The sequence below is a fragment of the Canis lupus genome, chromosome 13, assembly GCF_048164855.1.
Source record: "Canis lupus baileyi chromosome 13, mCanLup2.hap1, whole genome shotgun sequence".
Taxonomy (NCBI): Eukaryota; Metazoa; Chordata; class Mammalia; order Carnivora; family Canidae; genus Canis; species Canis lupus.
The window spans coordinates 23,894,001-23,921,787 of record NC_132850.1 but is presented as its reverse complement, the minus strand read 5'-3'; the positions used below and the strand labels follow the sequence as shown (position 1 = coordinate 23,921,787).

Genomic DNA, 27,787 nt, shown 5'->3' with positions numbered 1-27,787 from the left:
CTGATAGGCACTCCTGCTACTGAGATTTGGCACATGACAGTGGAACATGAGCCTTGTTATTAATTTTGACATGGTAAGAACAAGCAGGAATAAACTTTGGGATTCACCATCACATTCCTTAGCTGTTCCTACAGCTACTTGTGAGCATGTACACGGTTAAAAATAAGGAAATAAAGACATCAAGAAACATTAAGGCCACAGCTCACAGGCACATCTCTGCATATATGCACACTCGTTTTAGAGGAAAGGTAGCTATTCAATCATGGAGAACATTTATTTTCCAGTAAAGGGTGTTGAGTTAACTAAATTTGAAAAAACAAACAAAACAAGCCTGGAAGCCCATTTAACTTATAAGGGCAGAGAGAGATGCCAGATCCTGTCAGCCCACTCCTGTGACTTACATGGGCACGCAAAAGTGAAGCGTGTCTTCATAGTATTTGCCTTCGGGACAGTTGCAGCCCTCAGCACAGTCGTCGTTACACTGCTCAGGGGCAGCTAGGGACACGCAGGAGCGGCGACAAAAGGAGGCACAGTGGTGGTACAGCATGCCCTTCTGGCACACGACCCCTAGGATGAAGGAGCATCAGGTAAGGATTGCCACAGGGCACAAAGCATTAATGCTGGGTGATGAGTCTATCACAGACGGAAGCCAGGAAAGACAAAGATATATCACATCAATAAACCTTAGAACATTATAGAATCCTATAAGAGAAATAAAAAAGCAAATAAAATGACCGTTGACCCTTGAAGAGCATGGATTTGAACTGCGTGGGTTGGTCTAACTATACTTGGATTTTTTTTCAACAAATACAGAATAGTAGTAAATGTACTTTCTCTTCTTTATGATTTTCTCAATAATATTATCTTTTCTCTGGCTTCCTTTATTACAAGAATATAGTATATAAAACATACACAAAAGATGTGTTTATTGACTATATTATCGGTAAGGCTCTGGGTAACAGTAAGCTGTTATTAGTTAAGTGCCTGGGGAGTCGAAAGTTATACATGAATTTCAACTGTGTGGGTGGGAAATTAGTGGCCCCAACTCCCCCAATCTTCAGGATCAACTGCATTTGCCTCAATAGAAGTGGAACAGATGTATAAAGTTTCTATTTTGAAATGTTTTTAAGTGTGACATTCCACAACAGTCTTTAACAGTCTGTACCATATTTTTTAAAATACTTCAAGTATTTTGCATGTCCGAAGAAACTTTCTGTCCTCACATTTTAAACCTATTTACTGCTATACTGACATCATCTTGCTCGTGACATTATTTAAATCTAAGTAAATTTTAAGTCTTCAACAAATAAGGCAAGAGTTGGCTTAATTGATCCATACCCATAGCTCTTATTTTTCACTTTTTGAATCAGGTCGATAATTTTTTTCTAAACCTTTCCAATTTCTCTTTAGACCAACCCAAACTGATTATAGCAGGCAAATTAAAATAATCTAGAAATATACTTGTAAAAAAGAAAAAAAAAAGAAAAAATCCTAGAGAGGTGACTGGTGGCTCAGTCAGTTGAGAGCCTGACTCTTGATTTCAGCTCAGATCATGATTTCACATCTCACAGTCCTGGGATTGAGTCCTCCCTCCCCCCACCTTGGGCTCCATGCTCAGCATGGAGTCTGCTTAAGATTCTCTCCTCCCTCTGCCCCTCCCCCTGCTTGTGCACTCTCTCTCTCTCAAATAAATAAATAAATAAATATTTTAAGAAAACCTAGGAAAAAGCTAGATAAAACATTTTAAAAAATGGTGGAGGGGTAATCTCCCAAATACCAGATGTGAAGAGGGAAATAAAATCCAAAACTTGAGAGGAGAAAGAGAATGGGTCCCAGGAAACCTGAGCCTCACATTTAACTCATGTGGGAAAGGAAAATGAAAGTTGATCCTTCAGAAGGCAAGGACCTGGGAGAATTTTAACCTGGACCCTCAGAAAAGCTCCATCTTCAGTTGAGAGATGTACTACAGCTGAGGTCAGCAGACTTTTTCTGTAAAGGGCCAAATGGCAAATGGCCTCAGCTCTGCAGGCCATCCAATCGCTGTCACAACTACTCAACTCTGCCTTTGTAGCTCAAAAGCAGCCATAGACAATCTGTAAACATATGGGCAATAAACTTTATTTACAAAAACATAGGAAGCCCAAGGGTGTTGTTGCTAACTCCTGGACTTGAAGAAAATCTGACTATAATACCAGAAGAGGTCAGGAGAGCTTCTCTAATTCCATGGGGTCTGTGATGAAATAAAGTATCCTCTGAGAAATTAAATCCCAGATATACATCCTGTACAGTTTGGTGTATGGATTTTCATTACTTTTATATTTACAATATTTTTGTCTTAGAATGCCCAAGCTGAGAAATTACTATCAAAACTGGCCAGTGATACCCCTACAGCAACAGGGAAAAGCTTAACGCAATCTGTGGCAGGGAGAGGGTGGAGAGGTGGGAAGTGACGCTCCTGAAACCCAGGCCATAAAAGATTCTAACAAGCGTGGGGCAAAGGGTGGCTCTGATAAAGATTAACTCATAAAAAAATTATACAACACGTAAAGAAAGGAAACAACTTACCATGAATGAGACAACAGACACCATAGCCATGAGGTTGACCTTGAGATAATTGCCTGTTGTGTAAACGTACCTATTAGCTACAAATCACCTATGCCACCATCTCACATAATGCTCTTCCATATTTTCTGATACTTAGATATGATATTTTAATGATAATTTTTTTCAGATTTTTCACATTATTTCTGTTGCATATCTCAAATGATGCAGTTACAACTCTAATTTTGCTTACAATAAAAATAGTAAAAAAAATTATTGGTCTTATCCAATATAGTTCCAATTTTAAGAAATGAAGCATTTCATTTGTTTTTCATGTTTGCACATTTTAATCATCTTCCAGATAACTTAGGCAATATTGACCTTTCTTTAAAAAAAAAAAAAAAGCAGTAATTACACAAAAATCTTTAAAGTGTCATCTGATCATCTTTATCTATACCATCATCATACTCACCACAGAATGAAATCTGAGCTCTGAAATCAATGGTAATACCGCGCTGGCTGCAGAGGTAGGTGTAGTGGGCAAGAGCATTGCACAGACAGGCGCTTCCACACTTGCAAGCGTCATGGCGGCACAGCTGATAGTACAGCCCAGGGCTAATGTAGATGTGGCAAGAAGCAAAGAGCTCTTGATGGATAACATCACAGTGTGCTGCGTATCCAACTAACAGACAAAACAACAACAACAAAAACCATTAGCACCTCATTTCCTAGTCTAGATCATACCTTTAAGTATCAAATTCCAGAACTATCCAAGCATCTTGCTTTCCTAGTAATATACAAAATTGCATATAATTTTCAACAGGAGCCAACATTTTCCATTTATACTGTTTTGTTGGTTTATTTTTACATTTAGTAATATTGGTGACAGCACTTAATCCATATTTAATAATCTTTGGCAAAAAAGAAGTATTGTGTTATATCTGAATAATATGAGTAACAGAAGTGTCAATAGAAATGGTCTCAATTACCCAACTGTCTGAGGACCTTCACAGAAAATTGCCCCAATTCTGCTATAAAGAATTGGTGAGTATTAGAAGGCTTATCTCCAGACAGCCACACACAGTAAGAAGGGTGCCAGATTGTAGATGCTAGGGCAACTTCCTGGAATTCAAAATTATCCAGGAAGGATTGGGAATCATCTCATTCCAATGAAGTCTCTGGGGTAAATATAATGCGGCAGTTACCATATAGTCATTGAATACAATGTCTGCGCAAGGCACATTGAACAATGTCTGGCAAATACCAGGAGCTCAATGATGTCTGATAAAAAATCTATGAATGCATGAATAAATGAGTAATGAATAGAGATTAGGGATTGGACTACATGCTAAAGGCCATGAAATATAATACCAACCCATTTTGGGAGGTCTGTGTAATCACTTCTTGAATTTTATCGACTTTTCCCTTGAGAATGACTGATCAAATAGAATTATGGAAGTAACCAAGTTTGACAAAGCAATCTAAATTCCATCTTTCTAAAAAAAAACACATAAACTCAGCTATTAAAAAGAATGAAGTCTTGCCATTTACAATAATGTGGATGGAGCTAGAGAGTATTATGCTATGTGAAATACATCAGTCAGAGAAAGACAAATACCATATGATTTCACTCACGTGGAATTCAGGAAATAAAACAAATAGACATGGAGGGAAAACAAACCAAGAAACAGACTCTTAACTATAGAGAACAAACTGAGAGTTGCTGGAGGCGAGGTGGGTTAAATGGGCGATGAGTATGAAGGAGGGCACTTGTCATAAACACTGAGGGTTGCATGGAAGTGATTAATTATTTCTACACCTGAAACTAACATTACCCTGTATGTTAACTAACTGGAATTTAAAGGAAAAAAAAACCCTGAACTTATTTTGTTGAATATTTTAAATATATTTATCATTGGTAAAGAAATACATGGTAATTAACTGAGTATTATATTTTGCATTGCTACAGATAAATATATGAAAACAAGTAACTTAGACTATAACTGCATTCTGTTAGCATGCATTCCTCTAATTCCCAGGAACTCCAAAACAAAGGAATATATCAGTGGGGGCTTTTATTGTGTGCCCTAAGGATTTGTAAATCAAAAAATATTCCCACTAACATTAAGTAAAATAGTGCCTCAAGAAGATCCTTGTGAAAAAATATCCTTCAGAATCCACATCAGAATTATTGACTTTTTATTTATTTTCTTTTTTTGGGGGATCTTTCTAAGTTTACCTTTGTGAAATCTTAAAAAAAATAGGTCATGGCAAAGGTGAAAAAGGATAATATCTAAAATATATGTCATAGAAGACATGAGATAGGTGGGTAAGCATGATAACATATATAAAAATATGTGTATATTTATATGTATATATATAAAATAAAATGGCATGTAACAAGAGAGGTCATCAATAAAAGACCAGAAGGAAATGGAATTTATCATTTAGTAACCATTAGATGTTACTATAAAAAAAATAAAATTGCTGCAATATCAAAGAGAGAATTGAGAAAGTTAGAAACAAACTGAGCAAGACTAACTGAAGGAGAAGGAAGTCTATTAGAAATTTGAGGAAAGAATAGGAGAGAAAGTATCCTTAAATGGGAATGAGATTAAGAAGTATTGAATTATAGAGACCACAAGATTTTAGTCTAATCCTCTTATTATAGATGGGAAAAATGGCTACAGGAGTTAACAATCTTCTACAGGTTTAGAAGCTAGCTTTAAAATTAAAAAAAATAAAATAAAATAAAAAAGAAGCTAGCTTTGACAAAACACCAGCAGCACTGAAAGCCATCATCTTTCCAGGACACCAAACCTATAACTTAATAATAAAGACCATATGATAATCAACAGAATCCTTCCAAACAACCACTACAAAATCCAGGGATTGTACTGGGTTCTTATGGGTACTCAACCACTATTAATAGTATGTAATAAAATAACTACATAGAAACAGTAAATTAGCCAAAACACTTAAACAAATTAAAACTATAAAAATGTTTATTTAAGCATGCATATTAATTTTTCACATATATATATATAATATGTCTTTTTTTTTTATTGATCAATGGAATAGCCTTCCCCATAGTTTGCTGTGGCTTTAGTAAAAAAAAAAAATACAGCCAAAAATTCTTGGCATGTTTGTTGCACTGTCATTGCAAATTGGAACTCTGGAGCATGACCATCTCAAATTGTTGCACACTTGATGGCACAGACTTCCTTGGATCACTGGCTCCTGCTTATAAACCCATAACACGCTGTCTGAGTAGGAATTGGTAATGTGATAGGAACAGAAGAATCTGCATGAGCTGTCACACTATGGACCTGAAGTCGAACATCCCAAGACTATAACAGCATTATTACAATACTTCCAGAGATTTCTCTTTAGCCTTTGAAGAATCTGAAATCTCCAGAATGCCAGCCCACATCTGTGAAGAGCTTAGGGATTTGTAAACCCCTAAAATAAGGACATTTATTAATGCAAATTAGTAAACAAAATAGTCATTTTCTGGAGCTCTTTTAAAAATAACCTAGATTATATAAAGAGGCATATCTAATTCTCTAATTTTATAAGATTACAGTAATACAAAAAAAAAAGATTACAATAATACATGGAACTTTCCTCTACATTTACATGTAGGAAGAAAGACTTACTGTTTTGTTGATTAATGTTACAGGGGTCCACCATAGGAACATGGACAGGTGCAAAACAAGTAGTGGAAACTCTCCAAGCATTTGCATGAAGTTGTGGGGTACCTTCTATCATGCCTGATGGAGAACTAGAAAGCAAAGGTCACGTGCATCTTAGTCTCTTCCATTTATTTCATTTGTTCATAGTCTCCAATTACTAAAAAAGGAGAATACTATTTTTTTTATTTACAAGGAGAACTTAGAGCTTAAAATGTTCTATTTTTTTAAAACACACATGGCATTAGCTTCCTGTTATTAAGACTTTAAAATGTGTCACATTGTGGACATTCATGGTTTTATTTAATAAATCACCTTAGCCTTGTGAAGAAAACATAATTTCTCTTTAAAAGAGAAAGCAAAGCAGAAGCTCAGAGAAATATCAACAGTCATTTAGCTGATAAGTGTCAGAGCCAAGATTCCAACCCAGTTCTCATCGTTTTAACAAAATATCATTCACACCACCAAATCATTAATGTGTGTGTGTAGTCTCAGTGACACGGGCAGAGGGTAGAGACCCAAATATGCGGGACCCAAGTGTCCCAAATATAAATAGTCTATATGTCTGATTCAATATTTCATTTCCATTACGAGACTGAAATACTGAGGTACCATCCTTTTCGCTAAAAGAAAATTGAGGGAAAATGGTATAAAAGGCATACTTTCTCAAAGTTGCTCACTTCTTCTGTTTCCTCAGCAAAACAAAATGGAAGAGAAATACCTGTTCTTTCAAAATCGGGCTTATAAACCACAACATTGCAAAGCCAAACACTAGGATGCCCCCCCTCCAGCAGCCATCAAGGTTTACAAACTCATCAAGCAATATTTAGCGAGTGACAATCCTTATTGGACACTGTCCAAACTACCTAGAGAAGCAGGTTGGACTAGGTCTCCTGTGGGAAGCTTTGCCCAAGCAAGTCGTGACTAATGAAAGCCCCCAACATCATGGCCAGATAGCAGAGAAGGCTTTATCTCAGCTCTCTATACTGTCCTCATAAATTAACTGCTTTGGTTACCAGTGACCTCAGTCCCTAGTGACTATGTGGAGCTTCCCACCACCATGGCTGAGAGAGGAGAATAAAAAGGAGTTTCACAAGCCATTCCCCAAGGCTCATCCCTTGTCCTCACCCTTTCCCCTTTCCTATTCCTCAAAATCAAACCATCCTAGAACCATAAAGAATTACAGCAAACACCTAACCGCAAATCTCATTTTGTTCAAATAAGAGCACAGAGACTCAGAGAAATTGAAGAGCACTAGCTCTTTGCCTTCTTTCCCTCTCCTTTCCTCTTCGCCCCTACGGAGCACAATAAAATAGGTCAAGGTGATGGGTGTAGTCAGGGTTCCCAGGGGGAACTGACTCAGAGATTGGCTCTCTTATTTCATTTAATTCACTTAAAAGAATAAATACAAGAAAAAAGAGGGGGAATTAAAATGTAGACCCATTTATTTATTATATTTCATTTTATAAAATGCCCTATGGCTCACCATATTTAACTTGCTGCAACAAGATTTTCAAGTAATTAATATTTTCCATTCCACTATGTTTGCAGATTCACATTAACCTTTATGAAATAAAGAATTTTAACTAGTTTGTTGGAAAGCTAAACATTGTTCAAATTTATCTCTGCCTCTGAAATATTATCCTGCACTGTTATCACGCCTGAATGTTTATACATGGAGGAGACTGGTGCCTTAGAAAAAGGCAGACAGATCTGCCATCTGTTAAACATTGACTGCTAACCCATTCTGATAAACAAGAAAGAGAAAGAAGGCTTAAATTCCTTTTCTGCACATCTTAGCCAAGCCACTTAATATAGTCTGTTTCATGAATGTGATAAAAGATATCGATATTCTGACCTACAAATAAATGAAACATAATGAACTAGATAACCTAAAAAAAACATATTAGTCACAGAAGAGAAAAAGATAAATTATCTTCTGAAATTTAAATTTTTAAATGCCAGTTCTTTTTGCCCGTCCAAATTTTCTTCTTGCTGCCCTATTAAAAGCCCTACCTCCATGCAGTTCAACTATGTACTGCATATAAAACTCTATGCTAGTTCCTAAGAACAGAAGGATCGAGGACTTGATCCTTACTCTCAAAGAGCTCACAGTTTTAAGTGGAAACCAGACAGATAAGGGACAGATTCTCATAGATAACAAAGTCAAAGTCAACCATGTCTGATGGGATATGAGCTCATGTTTTGAAGCTAATAAATTCTGAATTGGGTTGAACAATAAATAGGGATTCACCAGAAAGATTAGGAGGGGGAAGAAACCCAAATGAGAAAAATATGCAGCAGTGTTTAAAAAAAATGGAGTATTCGGGTGGAAAAATTTTAATTTGGTATTTGAGGAATGGCTTGTCCATGAAATGTTCTCTGGTTACCCAGTCCACACACTGACCTACTCATAATCCCGGCTGTGCTTCTTGCTATGGCCACATGGTTCAACATTTAACTTTTTGAAATTATCTCGGTGTTTTTATATATAGTTGATTAATATCTTGCATTGACCTAGTTCGTTCTTTCTTTCTTTCTTTCTTTCTTTCTTTCTTTCTTTCTTTCTTTCTTCTTTCTTTTTTTTTTTTTTGTTTTGACCTAGTTATTTTTGAAAGACTGCTATCCCCTCCTGATCTGCCTAAGGATGGGAACTATGTGATACTGCTTAAATTGCCCCACGGTGCTTAGCACGAGAACAGGTGCCCAAAGCACTTATCCTAAAGTGTACACTGGGTCTTTTCACAGGTGGGTGACACCACTTTGCCAATGTAAGGGGTACAACTGTACTGTACTGTTTTTCTTCTGATGAAACACAACTATCACAAAATTCTATTAAATTGGATGCCAAAATGTTGCTTTAGAGCCATCGTTCATACCAAATGATATAAATATTTTTAAGGTATAACTCACTATCTTTCATAATACCAAATGATATTGAGTCTTTTTAAAAGCAGTGAGTGTTCAAAAATGAAATATCGTTAAACTTGATAGGTGGCAGGAGAGACAATAAGGGATGGTTAGTCTGTGGTTCAGCCCATGGACTCTGAGTCACACCACCCAAATTCAAAGCCCAGCTCCACCATTTTGAGCTAAATGACTTCGAGCTATTCATGGCCACTTTGGGGCCTCACTGAGTTGCTTTATCTATAAAACAGAGCTACTCATCAAGGGATTGCTATAAAATTTAAATAGATGATCATGTAAAGTTCTTGGAACAGTGATGACTAAGCTATTATTAGTTAAGTGAACATTTTTAATGAGAGAATTTGTATCTTCTAAATTACTAGTCATTAAATCATGTTAGCTGTACAGAAATCATACTTACAGGAAATCATCCCTTATGTTCCCATTAAAAGTGCCACACAGACCTAATGTTCTTCTTTTCCATGCACTAGTGAGCTGAATATAAATTCTTTCCCCATCTATAGCAAACAGAATCTTTAAACCAAATGTGGTTTTTAGAAGAATAAATAAGGATGACAGAGTTTGAATTTCAACAATTCCTGCGAGAAAAGAACATACATAAATCAGCTTTGAGACTCATAGGCCGTGTTCTGAAATGCTAGCATATAAGACCAGAGCTCTTCTTTCAAGAGACTGGGAACTAGAATTTAGGTAAAAGCTTGAAACATTTTCAAAGAGAGAGAGAGGGAGAGACCAGCTCCTGCTCCTGTGCTCCAGGGCCAATTTTTTGCCACCTTATGCTTTCTTTTCTCCCTGTCTGGGGCTTCAGCAGATCTTTTTAATAGATAGTCATGTCCACAGGTAATTTAGTTGGCAAGTATCTCTTGGCAGGTACGGGACAGTCCTTAGTATTTGAAGTCTGTCCTCTTTTTCTTGTGTGTGTGTGTGTGTGTGTGTGTGTGTGTGTGTGTTGTGAACTTTCTCCAAACTGGTCATGATTCAATAAGGAAGTGGCACTTTCTTCAAAAATGCCCCATTTCCTTCAGACTGTCAGCAAAAAGGGGAGCCATTTTAAAAGATACCTTTAGAGACAAGAAACTTATGTTTGAGTCTGAACTTTTGCCAGCAGAGGTGTTCCTCTTGTCTCCTCACCACAATTTCTGCCATCAATCTGGTCACCACCCCCAGAAAGCTGAGAATCATTCTTTGATCACTTTGTCCCCCTTTTCTCCTTCCCCAACCAGCTCAAAGCCAATATGTCACCAGATTTTTTTCCTAAATAATTTTTCTGTTTTCTTTCCATCTCCACCATCACTGCCGTACATCAGTTCCTCCTCTTTCTCTGCATGCCCTACTTCAGTATCATCCTAACTACTCCCCATGTTTCCTACTAGCATCTCTTAAAGCCATTTCCACATGGTTGCTATAGTAGTTCACAAAAAAAAAAAGAGAGACTGCACCAGTTTTCTCATTAAAACTTAATATTTATTTGGTTGAACCACAGGAGACTGTTATCTTTGTACATAAGAATGGTCAAAAAAATAATGGTCAAATAGTGATAATTTCATATTCAATTTCATATAGAGTTCAACCTCCTTAACATGACAATGAATAGCATAACCGTGTAATTTGTAATATAAATTGGGACATCTCTGGGACCGAGAGTATTAAAAATAACTATGCTAGAACACAGGCAGGAACAAGAAAACCCATAATGATGCCCTGCATCTAAGGCTTTCCCCGCTCTCATCTCCACCTATGTCTCTCTTCTCATGGCTGGACATTCTCCATCATCCTCTCCAGGCTTTCGCGGAACCAAACTAGTTTCCTCTAAACACATCACACAGTTCTATCTCTCTTGCTTTGCATGGAACACTTTCTCCACCTCCTTCCTCCTGGTAATCCTCTGCTTTGAAAACTTAACTACACCTGCACACTCCTGCCCGAGGCTGAGGGAGCTGCCCTCACTGAGCCCCCCAGAGTCCCTTTGAGTTTATCCTATTTTATGTAAGTGGCTGTTTGCTTGTATCTCTCCTCTTGCAAACTCTAGGCTACCTGAGTTCTCTAGTTCCCCCAAACATGGTCATCTCTGAAGTGTCTAGCTGAGAGTCTGGCAACACCTGGATACTCAAATGTTAGATTAGTCGGTCAGCGGGAAAAGACTTTATTTAGCTCGTTTTATTGCTATTGTTAATCTAAGGAAAGTACAACACTGCTTCTTACCATTCAGATTGAAGCCTTGGTTAGGACTGGTAAGGATTTGTCCTCCTCTACTAAGGGTCACTTGTTTGTTAAAATCATCATCCAGAATTAGAGTTATAGACTGAAGGCAGACCAAGCCAAGGTTCTGCAAAAAAAATCAAATTGTCAGTTAAAGGAATGAGAGAGAAATAGAGACATAGAAAGAGGCAGTGATAATGGGAGAGGGGAATGGGGAAAAACAAGAGAGAGACAGGGGAGAAAAAAGAGGGAAGAGAGTACACATAGTTAACAATTTCTGGTATGAAAAAGGCTTGAGTATAAGTAATATAATAATAATGACCACATAATCTATTTTATATACCCCCATTACTAATAAAATATGTATTTATATGTATTTATATAGTACATTAAGTACCATATACATACCTATATTTTACATAGAACATTAAATAAAAATGTTCTCAGCAAAGTGCCAATAGTTATGTTTTCCATAGCATATTGTTAAAATACCTCTCTAAATTCATTTAAGTGGCATATTAGACATAAAAAAAATTCAGTAAGGAAAAAAAACAAAGAGAATTAGGATTCTATGTAGAAAGCTTATTCAGACTCTGATGTATTGCAAAGGAAAAAATCAAACTGTAAAAAAACAAAGTAGTTCAGAATTTTTTTGGAAATAACCATGTCATACTGGAATGAAACTAGAAAATTTAAGATTTCTGCAAAATTTTGACTCTCTGACTTGAGAGGAAAATCTGTGTGTCTTTACAAATAACTGATGTGTTTATTTTAAAAAGATTGTAAAATAAATATTCCAGTATGAAATTCATCATATCTATTTAGAATATATGAAGTCTATTCACTCTTATCAAGAATCACCTCTTTAAAATAGGAGCTTTCGAAATAGCCAAAAGTTTAGGTCCATTGTGCAATTATGCATGATACGTTTAAAAAACTATACATACAAATACCATTTTTTAAGAAAGAAAATACAGTCAAATGCAAAGCATTTAATCTAAAACACAGTTCCATATTTTAACATCAAATCAGGATACACATATAATCAATAGTAAAACATAAATTATCAACCATCTTTCTTTCTTTGTCAAATGTAGAATAACAATGCCTCTTGACAATCATTTTTGAAGAAAATAACTGTATCCATTCATATTATCACTCTTAACCTAGAATCAAGCAGCTTGAGTCAAAAACAAAACCAAAAAAAAAAAAAAAAAAAAAACCATTGAGATGTTCCTACCTGTTCACAGTGAGCTTTCTGTAGAGTGATTGTGAATTTATCTTTTCCAGTTCCTTTCACAAGGATGTATTGGCACATTCCAATAAAAGAATAATGTCGACCATCAAATGTTGTAAAATGAGAATCACCCACAACGGAGCATTGAACTACCAGAAAAAAAATAAGAAGAAGAAGAAAAATAAGAAAAGACAAAAAGAAGAAGGAGAGAGAGAAGGAGAAGGTGGAGAAAGAAATCACATTTATTCTTAAAAAGCAAAAAGCTGATTTACGGTAAATAATCATGCATCAAAAAGAATAACTAAAGTGTCTAAAATGTACCAGCTTGACAAACTTACCAGATTATGTTATGTAAGTTAACTTAAAATTTATTAAATGACAGCACTTCCGTGTACTTTTTAGGTTTTGTAATATTTATAGTACTTCAATAAGTTTTCACCAGTTTCCTGCTCAAAGCTATCCTTCATTCAATTTTCCATTTATCCTCTGAATATCTGAATTTATTGATCATTACATCTCTTGTTATATATGAGATGACCTCATAAAAATCATTACTATCTTCCTTCAATTTAAAAAAACTGAGACTTTTTCTTTAAAAACATTTTAAAAGATTTACCTGGACAGTCATGCTCAGTGCAGTTCCAAACTCCACCAACACATACACTAAATGAAATTGTAAGAATATGAATTATTGGTATAGAAAAACTGCATTAACATTTGCATCAGCATACTGGTTAATGTACCAAAATATACCATGTTTATAGGTTCAGAATACTCTGACTTGAAAAATATATTGACAGGAGTTCAATTAACTGAAAAATTTGGACTGGCCAGTGCCTAAATTATTATCTATTGTGTGTCATCCCTAAGTCACTAAGATGACACAGAGGGAATACAGAATGGTCAGGGACAAAAGTCCTATGCAAACAGAGAACTTCTGTTTTATGTTCTCTCATTGCTTAAACTAAAAAAAAAAAGTCACACACGAAAACTATTTACCTATATTATTAGAGAAATATTCATAAACAGCTAAATCAATAAATTATCCCATCTATTACAAATTAAGAAATTTCTTTTGAGGATCATGAGACATTAGAGAGAAAGGATGTCCTGTTATGTAAGATAAACTGCCATCTGCCAGCAACGAGTTTGAGGTTAGGAGGCCAGAAGGATGGAAGCAGAGTCTCTGCAGGCAGGAGCTTAAATCAGTATCTAAGAACATGGTTTGGGGACACCCGGGTGGCTCAGTGGTTGAGCGTCTGCCTTCAGCCCAGGGTGTGATCCTGGAGACCTGGGATCGAGTCCCGTGTCAGGCTCCCTGCATGGAGCCTGCTTCTCCCTCTGCCTGTGTCTCTGCCTCTCTCTGTGTGTCTCATGAACAAATAAATAAAATCTTAAAAAAAAAAAATAAGAACATGGTTGGTTATCTACCTGCATGTCACTTACATTGACATCAAAGGGAAAATGGGCTGATGACATTTATACCTGCTTCTTTATAAGACTCCCAGGAGGGATTCTAAACATCTCTAATCATGGCCAAGTATTGGCAATAGGGAGAGTCACTCTTGAAAGTACTCAGTAGAGAAGGCCAGGGGTGCCGTCAAGTTCTAAGTATGTGCAAAGTACTGGTTATAAGCAAGAAGAAAATGCAACAGACGCATTACATGGGTATATGATTTGATGGGATTATTACCAAAGGAAGTGGGTAGAATTAAATCACAAAAGAAATTAAGGATTTTCTAGATTTTTTCTAGATTTTTTTTTTTCTGAACTTGCTTTCATCTTTAAACATGAAAATATGTATGGCCCCCTGCCTCCCTCCTTCACAGACTTTAAATAGGATGCAAACCATGTCTTGGAATTTTTGGAAGAAAATCAGTAATAAGTATATTCCTTTAAATATATGTCATGGTAATGGACATATCAATAGCCAGGTGCCCAGAAATAAATCGGCTGAACATTGATCACATACCATTCAGTACATTCTTGTTCAATTTTTGAACCAACTGAATAAGCTAATCCATGAAAACTACACGGGCAGTTTTCCAAGGAGATGCAAGTCCCATTGTCCATTATGAGGCCTATTTAAGAAAAATACATATCAAATTCTCAAAAGAAATAACAAAAAAAGTACTCTTTAAATATAATAATTGAACCAACTTTTATTGAACACCTGCTTGCACCAGGTGCTGGAGAAATACATATATAATTTTACTTTTAAAGAGGTTACTAAAAAAATAATGATTAAAAAAAATAAAGAGGTTACTGACAACTTGGCTCTATCTCAATCAGTAGCTACCGTCAAAGGATCTCTTTCAGTGATTTTCAAATTTCTTATCCCATGACTTGTTACCAAAAACTCAAGTTTCACTACACAAAACAAGGGCAACTGGACAGTATTTCCTCGCTTTCAAGGAAGAAAGGGAGAGAAGGGGAGAGAAGACTTATTCTTGGCTTAATTTCTGTTCGTCTCAAAATGAGAGACTTATGCTATTGTCACACAGATGATAAAGAGCCGGGTCATGCTACCCAAAGGACCAGTGCAGAGGAACAGCTTTTGCTACCTCTCATTCTTCAGCCAGAATGTACATCAACCATGTCATCAAGCATATGCTTCGTTCAGCTGACCTTTCTCCAGAGCAAGGATTCCCAGGTGAAGGAAGCATTGACTTATATTTTGGCACATGGATTTTTATTCTGGCTCAAGCTCCTTAGTGTATCAATGGTAACAAACGGTTCAGGCCTGGCACTGGTCTAAAGATTATGCCTTGAACAGTGCTGACAGACCAACAGACTGAGGTCCACAGACCGGATTCCAAGTGGTCCTCGCTCATATTAAGTTCACACCTCTGGGATTCTACTTTTTTAATCTGTAAAAATAAAGGATTTGAGTAAATCCTCAGTGTTCTTGGTAAAGGTCTATCAGTAGAGCATTCATCTTCACCTCACCCAGTTTTAAACCTCACCTGTATCACTTGCTATGCTACTTCTAATTTCAATATTAAAACTGCATCAGGATGAAAACCTTATACTGCCAAAATGTGAGGCTTTTTTTTAATTTGCTTTCATCTTCAAAATATGAAAATATACAAATTATTGAATATCTATAACTATCTAAGAGAACAAAAGGTTTGTCCTGGTTAACTTCAGGATTATGGATTCCATGGGGTGCCTGGGTGGCCCAGTGGTTGAGAGTCTATCTTTGGCTTGGGTCGTGATCCCAGGGTCCTGGGATCGAGTCCCACATCGGGCTCCCCACAGAGAGGCTGCTTCTTCCTCTGCTGGTGTCTCTGCCTCTCTCTGTGTGTCTCTGATGAATAAATAAATAAAATATTTTTTTCCTTTTTTTTAAAAAAAAAGGACAGTGGATTCCAAATTCCCTGGAAAATGTACAAAGTAGAAAAGTAGCCATTCCTGGTCACTTCGAGGACCAAATCCTACAAGGGTAGAAAATGCAACAGTCCTAATGTCCTGAGACAGGACAGTATGACATGAGTCTTAGATCACTGGATACTAGTTTCCATGAGTACAGACATCATTTCTTTCACCGAGTGCTTACCGTCTGCGCAGTAACATCCATCAAGACAATGGAGATTGCTCCCAAGACACTGTTTCTCAAACGTGCAAGTTGGTGGGCAACAGCTGATACAATCCCGGTGGACGAAGCTATCATCACATTTATCAGCTAAAACGGGCAAACAAGGGAGCTGTAAGTCAAATTTACTCACCTCTCTTTCAAAAAAGGTACAGCATCTTGAAAAGTATGCAAGTTTACCAATGTTACTGTGTCAATGACAGATCCCTGCAAATCATTAGTTTTGAGCACTACGGAAAGTTTTAAGTACTAGGATAAACCTGAAATTAACAAAAATACACAGTGTTTAGAAAATTAAAAATACAAACAAACAAACAAAAAAAAAACATACTACATGCTGGAAAGTCATCTCTCCAGTCTTGGATAGGGTAGCCAGCATGGGAACAGGCCCTGGCGTACTCCGTGGCTGCTCGACAATAGGTTTCATCATCATCAGTTCTGGAAAGTGAAAAGACAGAGCCAGAGTCACACAGGAAATATTGGCAGAAACCATGCCTCTGAGCTCCTGCTCTCTAGAAATGCTAAGTGCATAATGAATATTCTAGTATTAACTGATGACAGCATGTGCGTATCATGTACAATAACACAGAAAACATAGAAGCATGACATCCCAGCTTAAAAGGGCCTGCGATGAAGACTAAGTTGTCTTCATCAAACTATTTCAAGTATTTGGCCACTTTTCTTTTGATTCAAAAAACTACCTCTACTGAAAAAAACTTCTGTTTTAATTATGATGTTCTGCTCAGAATCTTGTACATATTGCTTTCCTCCCACACAAAGCATCCCAGATCTTTTAGAAAATCCTATTAATAAATATAAAAAGTTTATATTTATAAATTTACATCTATACATCCCACTATAATAGATAAAAATCTATCACAATAGGGGATCCCTGGGTGGCGCAGTGGTTTAGCGCCTGCCTTTGGCCCAGGGCGCGATCCTGGAGACCCGGGATCGAATCCCACGTCGGGCTCCCGGTGCATGGAGCCTGCTTCTCCCTCTGCCTGTGTCTCTGCCTCTCTCTCTCTCTCTCTGTGACTATCATAAATAAATAAAAATTAAAAAAAATCTATCACAATAAAAGCATCATATATGAAAATTATGTTCAAAATATAATGCTCTTAATATAAGCTGGAATAAAACCAATACTCATGAAACCATAGCAGTTTTGAAAGATTGAGTAAATAGCATTTTACTTTAAGATTTAAAAGGTTTTTAATTCTTTATCTTTTTTTGTTTGTTTTTTATTTTTAATTCTTTTAAGCTTAAATTGTTAAGGCTAGTTACTTTTATAATTTTGCCAAGAGTAAATAATCTCTCATTGTTTTCTTATAATCACCCTAGGAGCTCCTGTCAAACAAATATAAGAGGCCTGACAATTCCCAAAGCAGATTAACGCAGCATCTCTAAAATAAGCAGGTTTTAGAATAAGGTAGTGGACTTGTTTTTCAATCCAATTCAAACTCAAAATTGAATAGTTAAACATCTTACAAGATAATGACCTTAAGAATGTTGTATTTTGTGAACCTTAGCATTTCCAGTATCTCTGCTGTAAAAGCCACTCATCTCAAATTGCACTTATCCTGTGCTACTGTAATTGGAGTCGCATAGCTTATCTAGTCCAATTAACTGAGCTTCAGAGGGGAAAAAAAGGACTGAGCATGTAAACTTCAGAAGGTCAGAAAATATTCTAAACCTCCAAACAAAAAAATTCTCTGAAAAACAGGGTAAGCTAAAATTCTTGAATTCCTAGAAAGATAATAAGCTTCTGATTTATATTTAAATACATGCATTGTTTCCTATAATTAATAGAGGCTTTGAAAGTTAACAAAGTACCTGAATATTGGTTTCCCACCCCAATGCAACTATTATTAAAATAGCTACCATATCTTAAGTATCTATGTTAACTCTCGGATCGATGCCAGGCCCATTACACTTGGTATCACACGAAAATTCACAACAATTAGGCAAGAAAGAAGTTATTATTCCAATTTAGTGAGGCAGGGGGAATGAGCTTATTTGCTCCATTTTGAATGTTAGCTTTTTTAATCATGAAAATGAGCATTAAATAATCATTGTTTTTAAACCAATTGACTTTAGAATGGCAAAGTTAAAAGCATGTCCTTGCTGCTAGGTTTATCATTGTTTGTTTCAAATTTTTATTTAAATTCCAGTTAGTTAACATACAGTGTAACATTGGTTTCCGGAGTAGAATTCAGTAATATTGTCACTTACATTTAACACTCAGTGCTCATCCCAACAAGTGCCCTCCTTAATGCCCATCGCCCATTTAACCCATCCCAGCCTCTCCAAAAGGAAGAAAAAAAAGAGAGAGAAGGAGGCAAACCATAAGAGACTATTGAATATAGAGAACAAACCAAGGGTGGGTCTATCATTCTTAAAAGAAAAAACAGGAGGGCATAGGTTCAAAGATGTTATTATAACATCCTTCCGATTCCAACTCAGATGTCATCTCCTTTGTGGAGCTATGGTAGGCATTGCCTGATGAAGCCAGCAATTTTCTGCTCCACATCCATAGCACTTCACATTTAGAGCATGTGTCATTGCTGGACACCTGCTTCTGCCCCCATGAGAATGTGAGTCCCTAGGACAGAGTCCATGTCTACACTGTTTCAGTCTCTTCAAGATGTGGGCACAGTACTCTCAGCTCAGAAGAGATGCTAAGCAAACATGAGCTGGATTGAATTCCATATGCGATCACAATGCCAACAGGAAATTAATTTGTGTACAGCAAATTCACAATTCTATTCTCCTGATATAGAATCTCGGTGGTGCCATCCCCTGATATAAGAAATGAGGAGAATCTCCTTCAGGGGAGAAAGGATGTAAGCCTAAGCCTGGGGGAAATATTGAGACAAGTCAAAAGGCTACTAATCAACAGTAGTTTCTCACTTCTGTTTAATCAAGACCCACTTACTTGATTTATAATGTCCTTCTTTTTGGTATTACATGCCCGCCCTGCCCCCAAACCTGGCCTCTGCACCTCAAACACATCACTTAAGATATCAGTTGATTTTAACCACTAAAAGGTGTTTCCCTATCCTGCCATTTTTATTTGCCCTGGAGAAAGCGGTGGGATTCCAAAATCTAAAGCCTACGGATATCAAAATTCCAAAAGACAAAAATGTTAGTCCCTCAATGATGATATTTCAGATGACGTAAGTATAACAGAGGCTGTTTTTTTTGTGGTTTTTGGTCTCCAGAGCCTGCTTCTCATCAGTGTTAGAACTCCCAAGTTTTTTTTTTTTTAATATTTATTTATTTATGTATGATAGTCACAGAGAGAGAGAGAGAGAGGCAGAGACACAGGCAGAGGGAGAAGCAGGCTCCATGCACCGGGAGCCTGATATGGGATTCCATCCCGGGTCTCCAGGATCACGCCCTGGGCCAAAGGCAGGCGCTAAACCGCTGCGCCACCCAGGGATCCCAGAACTCCCAAGTTTTTGTTGAGCATGTGGCTGCCCAGCCAAAAACAGTACTTCCCATCTGTCCTTGCTTCAAGGTGTGGCCATGTTCCTAAGTTCTGTCCAAAGGGTTAAAAGTGTGCTTTTCACTTCAGATCACTTCCTTTAAAAAGCTGCCAGCCAGCCCTCTACTTCCTTTTCTCCCTTTCTAAGAGCTAAACTATTGATGTGGTAGTAGGGAGCCGGTTCTGGCAATAAAATTGAGATTAGTACCTTGGGCCTTGGGAGGAGTAACATAGCAATAGCATCGCTGTGTCATTGGAAAACTCATGGAGTGGACACATGGTATGATATCAGGACCACTTACAAACTTGGACTTTATAGGAGAGAAATATAAGCTTCAATTTAATATAAGCCATTGATACTCTGACAATTGAAGCAGTCAAACAATATCCTAACTAATAAATGGAAAATGATTTTCCTGGATCTTCCAAATAGTATTTCATCTCAGGCGACCTGCAAAGTGGGTGCTAAAGATGATGATGCCAAAGGGGAGTGAAAAGACTACCGGAAAATGGCCAAAGAATGAGTTGTGGTGGAATAAGAACAATTTTTAACTCCATATACTTGGCTAAATTAAAACCATGAACTACCTGTAGAGATCCTCAAAAAAAAAAAAAAAAAAAAAAAAAGACTGAGTAAAAGAGCAAAGATATAACAAGTAGCACTTAAAAATAAAAGCAAGTAGGGAATAAATATTGTAAAATATTGTTAGGTCAGCCTCCAATATTTGAGGCAGATGGGGAGCTCTTTCAAAACTCCCACATTAGTTCATATATCCCTGAAAGTAGAGACTATACACATAAATATATAACTGTACTCTATTCAAAATTAACAAGTATCCCAAAAAAGTTGAACATCTGAAAAATGTCACTATATTCATTATTTTTATAATAATCTCCCATTAACTAAAGCAGAATAGTTCTAAATAAGACAATGTCACACTATCTTAACTTTCCCTCTTTGTTCTCACCTTTTTTTTTTTTAACTTTTATTTATTTATGATAGGCACACAGTGAGAGAGAGAGAGGCAGAGACACAGGCAGAGGGAGAAGCAGGCTCCATGCACCGGGAGCCTGACGTGGGATTCGATCCTGGATATCCAGGACCACGCCCTGGGCCAAAGGCAGGCGCCAAACCACCGCGCCACCCAGGGATCCCTGTTCTCACCTTTGGTAAATAAACCTCTCCACAAGCTACAAGCTATACGGTGACGTGTAAGTGGTTTTACTCAATAAAAAATTAGTCTAGTCTTTTACAACAAAGTTCCCATGTATCATTTACACATCTTGAGTTTCGTAAAACATGTGGATTTATTAAAATTTCTTGAGATATTCCTGAATATTCAAGATGGTTAATTAAATACTCTTGGTAAATTTTTGGAAAAAAAAATAGTAAAAAAGACTTTAATAACAGGTAACCTATAGTAACTTCTGCATCGATGAACATATTATGATGGGTCTCACTAAATATGTTCCCTAGACAACCATCTAGTCTAGGTGTTCTTAACGTGTAAGAGTTGGGTGACCTTGGGTGGGACAAAGATTACACGTGTATTTTCACTAATCTCCAACTGACACTTGGCATTTTCTTCAATTACTCATATAGACAACACATCACAATGTTCTCAGCAATATCTGTGATCTTGTCAACAATTTATCTCACATCTCATTTTTCAATGTTTTCATTTCTAATTACAATTGTTGCAGATATCTCAAAATATTGTTTACACTCATCATTATGTCAAACAATAGTAGTTATAGTTAGACCTGCAAGGTATATAAAAAACACATATATCATAAATTCATTTCTTTTACTATTTTGATAACTCTGTTTCCATATAGTTTCTTTTGCAGTTTTATGTGTTTGATTTTGCACATTTCAAAACATTATTTTGGAAGAATCTATTGACATCTCTAAACTGCTAAATGGGATCCGTGGTACAAGCCATATTTAAGAATTGCTGTATTCAGTTCCTGCTGCTTCTAGAACCCATTTAGACTATATGTATTATCCAGTAAGCTTTTAATAACTATTAGTGCAGTTTATGTTTCACATTTCCATTAAACTTTGTGAACTGCTGAGAGGGCTACATTACAGAAGTGGTTTTTGCTCTTCTTTTTGGATAAAGAAAATTCAATTACAAATACTAATGATTTCACTTACTTGCAAAGATCATTAACACAGCTGGCAATATACAAATATGGATCAATATATTCATGGCAGCTCAAAAAAGGGAACTGCAGCAATATCTGACACTTGAAGAAGATGGCCTGTGTGGAAGAGGATGACAGTCATCAGAACATATTTAATGATACATGTGTGCTCTCATTTCTTCCACTGATCTATTGGCAGGACCCTCTGTTCTTACCAGGAAAGGGAAGGTAATTCATCCATATAGTAACCATTTTTCTAACTACGTATTTGCACAATGAGTAAGTAGCGCCCTCATGCAACTCATTACATTCACTATTTCTAAATAATCTTCAAGTTATTCCTGTTGCAGAGACATTCCCTGAATTTTACAGTGTTTAATTATGTCATGTTTGCACTAAAAGTGCTTAATATTCAGTATACAAATGCAATATGTGTATATTATACCCAACATGCCCAAACTTTTCACATCAAATTTACCTCAAATGCTGGCATTCCACTGGAGCACGGATTTGGAAAATCTGAGGGTGTGGGTACACATTTGGTGTCATCTGGAATTTGCACTGACCAACTATTTGCAAACATAGCAATGTCTTCTGTATAGTCCTCTGTTTCATACAAACACACACAGAGAGAGAAATATGTGTATTAGCATCACTTTACCCAAACACAGCTCATCAACTTCCTGGTCAAAAAGTTAAATTCAATAACTTTATAATTAGCAATGATTGCCAGTGATATTAGACTATAATATTACCTTAGCATGATAACAATACATCACACAAAGTGTAAGCACCAAATCAAAGTTCACATCGTTGGAGAGAGAAAAAGCAAACATCGTTGAAGCAACATGAGGCGGGATTAAAAGTGAATGGTGCAACACGCACACCAGTAAAGCACTCATTAGCCTGAGTGTGTTGTAGAGAGGAGAAAAATACACCTAAAACTAAGAAGCATAAGTAAGAGTTGGGGTGAAATTTTTCAGACAGCCCCCTCATTATATTTAACATCAATCAAAACCTTACTAAAACCGTAGTTCCATTTTTGAGGTACACAACAATAAAAAAAGTCTTCCGTGGAGATTTCAGAGGATAACCACACAGACAACGAGAGACTGGAAGAGACACCCAGAGAAGACTAAGAAGTGAATCCATTTCATCTGAAGATGACCAATAGTGTTTCTAAACGTGCTCAGGACAGGTTGCTAAAGGATCATGCTACTATCCCGCATTGCGTAGAGGCAAGCTTCAGGAGCTAATGTGCAGGCAGCAGCAGACAGATGGTTGGTGGTGAGGCTTGTGGGTCCCAGCTCCACATCAAGCTTAAAACATCTCAGCACCTGGCCTGAGAACAAGTCCAGGGCCTCATATGAAAATTAATCTTGCCCCACATTTAGAGGAAGGTTGAATCTAAAATCTCAAAGATGTAGGAGAACCAAACAAGGTAACATCTCAAAGTTTCATCTAAGACAACTGTCAGATGGGAGCTTTAGGTTCCTCACCACTTAAGTTCATGCACTGATGACAAGCTTCCGCACCACTAGAATAAGTAACTTGGGCCCGATGTTTGACCACTCTCGCTCAGCATCTTCAAGATCCGAACATGTCTGCTTATAATACCAAGGCTTGGGAGAATGTGGTGGGAGTTCATCCACAAGAATGCTTCCCTCTCTTTGTAAAATCCCCAACTTTATTGTGGCCTGGAAGATTTTTTCAGTCTGGCCCCTGCACTCCCCTCACTCCCCATCACCTTCACCCACCAAACTCACACCCATACCTCCTATTTCCTTCACCCTTAGTCCTGCTCAGTCTACTCCAGGCGTACTGGCCTTATTTATACTGCTCTCCACTCAAGCTCATTCCCACCTTGCTCCTGCTCCTCATCCTTCAAAATTCCCTCCAATCTTCCCTCTGCAATCCTCCTTACTTCATTTGGGGTTTTTTTATTATTTTATTTTATTTTTATTTTTATTTTATTTTATGTTATTTTATTTTATGTTATGTTATTTTATTTTATTTTATTTTATTTTATTTTATTTTATTTTATTTTATTTTAGGTGTCTGTTTAATAGGACTTCCTCAGACACATCTCTGTCACATGATCTGGACTACTACCAAACACACCCTGTTGTATCACTCTTAATCTCCTTTCCCAAATTCTTTTCCTCATAGCTGCTGTTGCTTACAAAAATTATATTTTAATTAGTCTCTATTCATTTTGTCTTCTACATTGAGGGGTAAGAGTTTGTCAAAGATGTCCCTATTGCTTATCCCTAGTTTAGTATCTGACATGTAGTAGGTGCTCAAAATATATTTGCTAAGTAAGTGAATGAGGCCTCCTGTGTGGCTCAGTGGTTGAGCATCTGCCTTTGGCTCAGGGTGTGATCTCGGGGTCCTGAGACTGAGTCCCACATCAGGTTCCTTGGGGGGAGACTGCTTTTCCTTCTGCCCACGTCTCTGCCTCTCTTTCTGTGTCTCTCATGAATAAATAAATAAAATCTTAAATAAATAAGTGAATGAATCAATGGGGGTTTGTAAAATTTAAATAGATTATTAGAACCCTAAAGCTTTCAAGTTTGGCCCACCTCATTATCTCTGATATTGTTGGTAAATGTTACACATTGAACCAAGCATTGGCCTGATCTAATATATATTTTTTAAAAAGGTTCATTTATTTTAGAGAGAGCACACAGGTGCACATGCATGGGGCGGGGGTGGGGGAAGAGGGGGAGAGAGAATTGCTAGGTGATGCCCCCCTGAGCACGGAGCCCCACGCAGTGATCGGATCTTAATGACACTGAGATCATGACCTGAACCAAAACCAAGAGTCCAACCCTCAGCCAACAGAGCCACACAGGGGCCCCTAATATACCTTTTTAAAAAGGAAAAACTGATGTTACTTGTTTTGTTTTGTTTTGTTATAATGAGTGAAAGAGAGCGCACATGTGTGCATGAGAGAGCTGGGAGGGGAACGGCATATGGAGAGGGAGAAAGAGAATCTTAAGCAGGCTCAGCCCAGAGCCCAGGTAGGGCTCAATCCCAGGATCCTGAAATCATGATCTGAGTTGAAACCAAGAGTCTGATGCTCAACTGACCGAGCCACCCAGGTGCCCCTGATGTTACTTTTAAGTAAATGTATAGTTACATTTCATTTCAAAACATCATCATTTTTGAAAAGTCTGCAGGATCAAAAATATTACCCAAAGGCCCACTGATTTCAATATCAATGCACAAATTTTAATGTAACTAAACAGCCTGGATAGTCCCCTAGAGTTCACTTTAATCCTAGCTTAAAACTACATATTTAGCTATTTTTGTAACAATGCATTAATAAGAGTCACAAAAGTTGGTTATAATGAGACTTTAAGTCCGTATCAATTGGTAGTCTGGAAGCCTGCAAAACTCAGTTTAAAATGTTTTGTATAAAATATGCTATAAGTAAAGTAATTTCTTGTACATATTGGAACACTTTCTAAGAGTGAAAATGAGGCATTATTAATTGCTACATTGGGAAAAACAAGAGTAAACCAGGGCTTCTATTTTGATGTGTAGCTAGCTATAAACATGAATTATGGAACCAGAATCTCTGCGAGCCAATCAATTAAAATATTTCTATATCCACAGAAATTCTGAAAAGCCTCATTTCTTTGTGAAGTCATCCCTGAAGAACGAGTAGGGATGCAGGAAGAAATACAATTTTAATCACTGTTAAGAAACTATGCATTCAATGGCTTTCAATCAAACTAACTCAATGCCTCTAATGATTTATCTAATCAGCAGAGGAAAGAGTGAGTTAAAAAAAAAAAAAAACACTAGGCATGTGAAAGCTAAAGGTAACACAGCTCGTCTGTAGACATTTTCTTGCATTATTACAGAATGGGAGATAATTGGAGGGCAGCTTCCTGTGGCATCCTTGTAAGTTCTTGTGCTAGTTTTTTTATTACTCTGCTTTCCGCTGTGCACCAAAAAAAAACTATGAAAAAGCTGAAATATCTCTTTAGGCTCTTCCTACATACTTTCCAGGATCCTTCTTGCCTTCTGCCAATTTAGCCATAATTCAGTCCACTTGCCTCCTGCCGGTCTTCTTCCAGCTATAATCTGCTAACACTCTTCTACACGCTGCCCAGTTATCTAACCATTTTATGAGCAAACGTTTTATGTCCCAGGTCATCAAAGTCTGTCTGACCCTTAACGCAAATCCTTACCTGAGTCTCTCAGCCTCTAGCAAGAGCAGATGCTGTGTTATATCCTCACCTTTGTACCATGTTCCCCAGACGTCCTGGGGCAAGCTGCCCACAGCTGATTTTCTAACTCTAACACTGAGAACTGAATTAAGTATTATTTTCTTCATGAAGCTTTGATAGCAAAGAAAAAGAAATCAATAATGACCATCTGATTGGTCCCAAACCATCCTTCCTAGTACAGGCTCAAGATTCCAAGTTTGTGAATCCTCTTATTCTAAATAGCTAACTGGAGACAAAACACTAGTCCATGATGATCTCAAAACTGTACATCTGCATGGTGCTTACAGACTTTTGGGCACTTTCACTTACATTTTCTCATTTGATCCTCAAAGGCTAGGAAGCTTTTAGGGTCATTATTATTATCTTCATTTTACACATGAGAAAAACTGCTTGGAATCCTCTTCTTCATTCTCAGTGTTAATAAACTAATCCTGATGATGCATTATCCATCTTGGGTAAAACATTTGCATTTTAACATGGGCCTCTTAAACCAATGTCTTTAATCAAATGTTTCCCTATGAGCTCCATTCTAGGCTTATTGAGAATACTTGGAGATGATTATAAATCAGCTAAAATGTATTCAGTATTAACTATGTGCCAGGCAACGGATGAAATATTTTACATGGATTACCTCATTTAATCCTTGCAACTCCATACTATTATTATATCACTAAATTTAGAAAGTTTAATATTGGCAAAGCAGAATTTGAACCCCATCGTCTGACTCCAGAACCCACAGTCTAAGTAGGACTTTCACTGTCTCTTAAAACACAACATATGGGTGACACTTCTCTATAAATCTTAAACTATAAAACAAAAGCATGACATGGCACTATTACAGATTAAAAGTCAGTTTCTCACACATTTATCTAAGCATGGGATTAGAAGCCAGTCAGATGGATAACCCAACCCTGACAGTACCATTTACAAACTATGTTACATTAGGCACATCACCTTGTGAACTCATGGTACAATTAAGAAAATACCAACCACCTTACAGGATAGTGTAAGGGTTGGGGATAATATAGATACATGATCATATTAACTGTTATCACAAATAGTATCAAGGTACATTATTAGTGCTGACAACACTGAATTTGGAATTAATATATTTCTATTTTACAGATGAAAAAAATTGAGCATCAGAGAGATCAAATGAGTTGCCTCAAGTTATACAACAGGTAAGAGTTGGAGCAAGATTCACAGTCTGGTGTGCTGGTATTAGGAGCAGTATTCTCCTTTATTGCACCTTAAAATGTGGCCCTAACTCATAATTGTGTCCTGTGAATCTCTATCCTGTTGCTGCTGCACACTAGTATCTAAATTGAAACAGAATCCATTTTGAATTTTGAACTAATTTCATTGAGATTAGTTTCATGACTTAGGATAAATAAACAATGACATGTACGTCACTATACACAACTAAAAAAACTTTCCAAGTTCTTATTCAACTTTATAAGTTCTGTTCGCATTATGATCTTTACAAAACCATTATCCTGGTAGTCAATGAATTAATTCCTGTGAAGACTGGATGCAAAATATCTTTTGTCTAAAAGTAGGTAAGTTTGTCTCAAATGGGTTTCAATCACTAAAATATAAGCCTAGACAAGGGAGGAGTCTTGGATGTATCCCAAGTTCCTACAACAGTGTCTGACACAGAGTAAATGCTTATTTAATATTTGTTACATGAGTTATACTTCTATCTTAATTTAG

General features: G+C 36.9%; 1 protein-coding gene and 1 long non-coding RNA gene across 5 annotated transcripts in view; one reads left to right on the top strand and one right to left on the bottom strand.

The window, feature by feature from the left end:
- The window catches only part of OTOGL (otogelin like), a 131,750-nt gene that overhangs the window by 83,976 nt on the left and 19,987 nt on the right, over positions 1-27,787 (bottom strand). For all 3 annotated transcript variants that reach the window (XM_072772890.1, XM_072772892.1, XM_072772891.1), the window contains 12 exons: positions 22,312-22,439; positions 21,844-21,950; positions 16,524-16,630; positions 16,157-16,282; positions 14,570-14,678; positions 13,214-13,260; positions 12,601-12,746; positions 11,364-11,487; positions 9,562-9,739; positions 6,201-6,325; positions 3,014-3,223; positions 402-567 (listed from right to left, as the gene is read on the bottom strand). In XM_072772890.1, the coding sequence (XP_072628991.1) occupies positions 402-567; positions 3,014-3,223; positions 6,201-6,325; positions 9,562-9,739; positions 11,364-11,487; positions 12,601-12,746; positions 13,214-13,260; positions 14,570-14,678; positions 16,157-16,282; positions 16,524-16,630; positions 21,844-21,950; positions 22,312-22,439 (1,573 nt within the window). The remainder of the gene's footprint in view (positions 1-401; positions 568-3,013; positions 3,224-6,200; positions 6,326-9,561; positions 9,740-11,363; positions 11,488-12,600; positions 12,747-13,213; positions 13,261-14,569; positions 14,679-16,156; positions 16,283-16,523; positions 16,631-21,843; positions 21,951-22,311; positions 22,440-27,787) is intronic.
- Positions 209-27,330, top strand: LOC140602801 (uncharacterized). Of its 2 annotated transcripts, XR_012005716.1 has the most exons (3): positions 249-587; positions 12,651-12,870; positions 27,200-27,330. It is a non-coding gene; the product is annotated as an uncharacterized lncRNA (long non-coding RNA). The 2 variants fall into 2 exon arrangements; XR_012005715.1 differs by lacking the exon at positions 27,200-27,330 and having other exon boundaries at positions 209-587; positions 12,651-12,996.